Here is a 2,422-nt window from a genome sequence, read left to right on the forward strand (position 1 = left end):
GGACAAAGAATTTCTTCAGGTATCGATGCACCAGATCTTATCCATTCTGAGAAGAACAGATATAATTTATCAAAACTTTCTGAAAGCATTTGACAAAATGAAAACACTTGACTTGAATCAGAAGCTCCAACAATTGTACATAAATTTATCTTTCCACTCGTATTCTTTGAAATACTTATTTCATTAATACAATCTTCCAATACCAATAGTTCTAAATAGTTAATTTTTCTTAAAACTGATCTGTAAAACTGTATTTGTTCTGGACTCCACCACATACAGTAAAAATATACATAATTGATTTGACGTATAAATTTTTTAAATTGCATATCTAGTCTTAATTGATGCAATATATCTAATACATTGAAGTATTTTTGATCAGTTTTTTCTACACTTTTTTTCAGAGCTTTTTTCTTCACAGCTGATTTGGTCTTCAGAGCTTTCATCTTCACAGCTGTTTTGATCTTCAGAGCTTTCTTCTTCACAGCTTTGATCTTCAGAGCTTTCGTTATTATAGCTGTCTTTGTTACATTGCTTCAATCTATATTTCTGATCATTATTTTTTAGATTATAATTTATATCATTCTGCTCATTTTCTTCTCTTTCATTGCAATTTGTTGCATTTTTTGCATTCTCGTTATCACGAAAATACTTTAGTAGGTTCGTTGTAACATTTTGTCTGTCTTGATGAACATATTCATATATGTTCCTTCTTTTAACGTCAAGTTTTTCACTAACTTGAGTCCAAATTGCATTTGACTCTGGTAATAAGTATTCATTTTCATCAAATATTTCTTTAAACTTTTTCAGCTCTTCTAACCTCACAGAATGCTGTACAGCTCGTTTACCAGCAGGCATCCTAATTTATTTAAAAAATTTAAGTTATTGTTATAAAAAAAGTTAAAATAAATAGAAATAGAAATCATTTCATTGTTTACCTAATTTATATAACCTCCTTACGTATCCTAAAACATATAAACTGTTGAAACGTTCATTCAAGTGTCACTTATGTTTATTTCAGATTTTTAATGACTTTTTATGACACTCATTATTAAATATGTATAATGCAAATAATGTTTTTCGATATGACTCGAGCGGCCGAAAGCTCAGAGAACAGGAGCATTTTAAAAACAAGGCCGGTAACAGCTGTATCTTCCAGGATAACCAACAGAGAACAGATTTCGTGGAATAGCGCGACCAACCCAACCGTCGCTTTTTTCGTGAGAATTCGCCCATAAACTTGTAATCACAGTATAGACACAAGCTACGTCTTTTTTATAGTCAATATAAACAACTAGAATCAACTGCAGTTAAAAAGTATTTTATTGTTTGCATAAATATTAAGAATATTCAAACTTTGTTGACAATTATATATCCACCTTTGCGTTTGTATTATTCTTTTAAGATTTGTCAAATTGAGGTTATGTTCACATCTAATTCGAATAGTTTGTAACTATTATCCATTTTTTAATTCAGGATATTTGATAAAACTTGTATTAATGGAATATGATAGTGTTATTGCTAACTTGTTGAAAAATTACCATAATATGATGAATAATATATTCTAAACAATAATATAAATTATGTGATTTTTTTGCAGATCAATCGCATCTTGAGATATTAACTATCTTATAAGTATTTGCTACTTAGATGAACAACTACACTTTTATAATGTTTGAAACGTCTTTTTTTATTAAATTTTTTTTTTTACATGGCATTTGGAACTCGAAAGTTCATCGCCTCATCTACGCAAGCCTTCCACGCTGCCCTATCTTGTGTCAACCCCACCCAAGATGCACCTCTCCGATCGACACCCACCCGTCCTATTTCTACTAGATCCGCTTTTACGTTGTCCTCCCATCTACGTCTAGGTCTACCTAGAGGTCGCGTTACCATCGGCCTGCTCGCTTCATGACACGCGCTGCCGTACGGTCGTCTCCCATTCTCGCTACGTGCCCTGCCCATCCCAATCTGCGCGATTTTATTATTCTGTTAATATTTGGTGACGCGTACAGATTGTGTAACTCATCATTGTGTAGTCTCCTCCATTCCCCGGTTTCCTCATCTTTCTGCGGCCCGTATATTTTTCGCAAGACTTTATTTTCAAATACCCTACAACGGTTGTCCGCCTGCTTAGTGAGAGCCCACGTTTCGCACCCGTACAGAACCACCGGCAGTATTATTGTCCTGTATATTCTTATTTTAACGTTTTTAGACAACAGCCTCGACTTAAGTAAATTACTCACGGCGTAGAAGCAAGCATTACCCGAATGGAGTCTCTTATTTATTTCGACATTAATCTCGTTTCTATCATTTATGGTCGTACCCAGATACCTGAATTCGCTAACCTTTTCAAAAGTAAAATTCCCAACTCTGAGATCTTCCTCCCCTCTGCAGATGCCTAGCTTATCCACAATCATGTACT

The 2,422-nt window shown here is 33.9% G+C and overlaps 1 protein-coding gene across 1 annotated transcript; it reads right to left on the reverse strand.

The window, feature by feature from the left end:
- Nucleotides 1-351: 351 nt before the first annotated feature.
- On the reverse strand, nucleotides 352-1,031 carry LOC103316586 (GATA zinc finger domain-containing protein 24-like). The gene is made up of 2 exons (XM_016988231.2): nucleotides 936-1,031; nucleotides 352-856 (listed from the first exon to the last, which is right to left on the reverse strand). The coding sequence occupies exon 2, from the start codon at nucleotides 853-855 to the stop codon at nucleotides 376-378; it is 480 nt and encodes a 159-aa protein (XP_016843720.1). The 5' UTR covers nucleotide 856; nucleotides 936-1,031; the 3' UTR covers nucleotides 352-375.
- Nucleotides 1,032-2,422: the final 1,391 nt, after the last annotated feature.

The sequence above is a fragment of the Nasonia vitripennis genome, chromosome 2 (assembly GCF_009193385.2).
Source record: "Nasonia vitripennis strain AsymCx chromosome 2, Nvit_psr_1.1, whole genome shotgun sequence".
NCBI lineage: Eukaryota > Metazoa > Arthropoda > Insecta > Hymenoptera > Pteromalidae > Nasonia > Nasonia vitripennis.

Excerpts from the sequence above, each read along its gene's own strand:
- LOC103316586 (XM_016988231.2), bottom strand. The coding sequence starts at position 855 with ATGCCTGCTGGTAAACGAGCTGTACAGCATTCTGTGAGGTTAGAAGAG.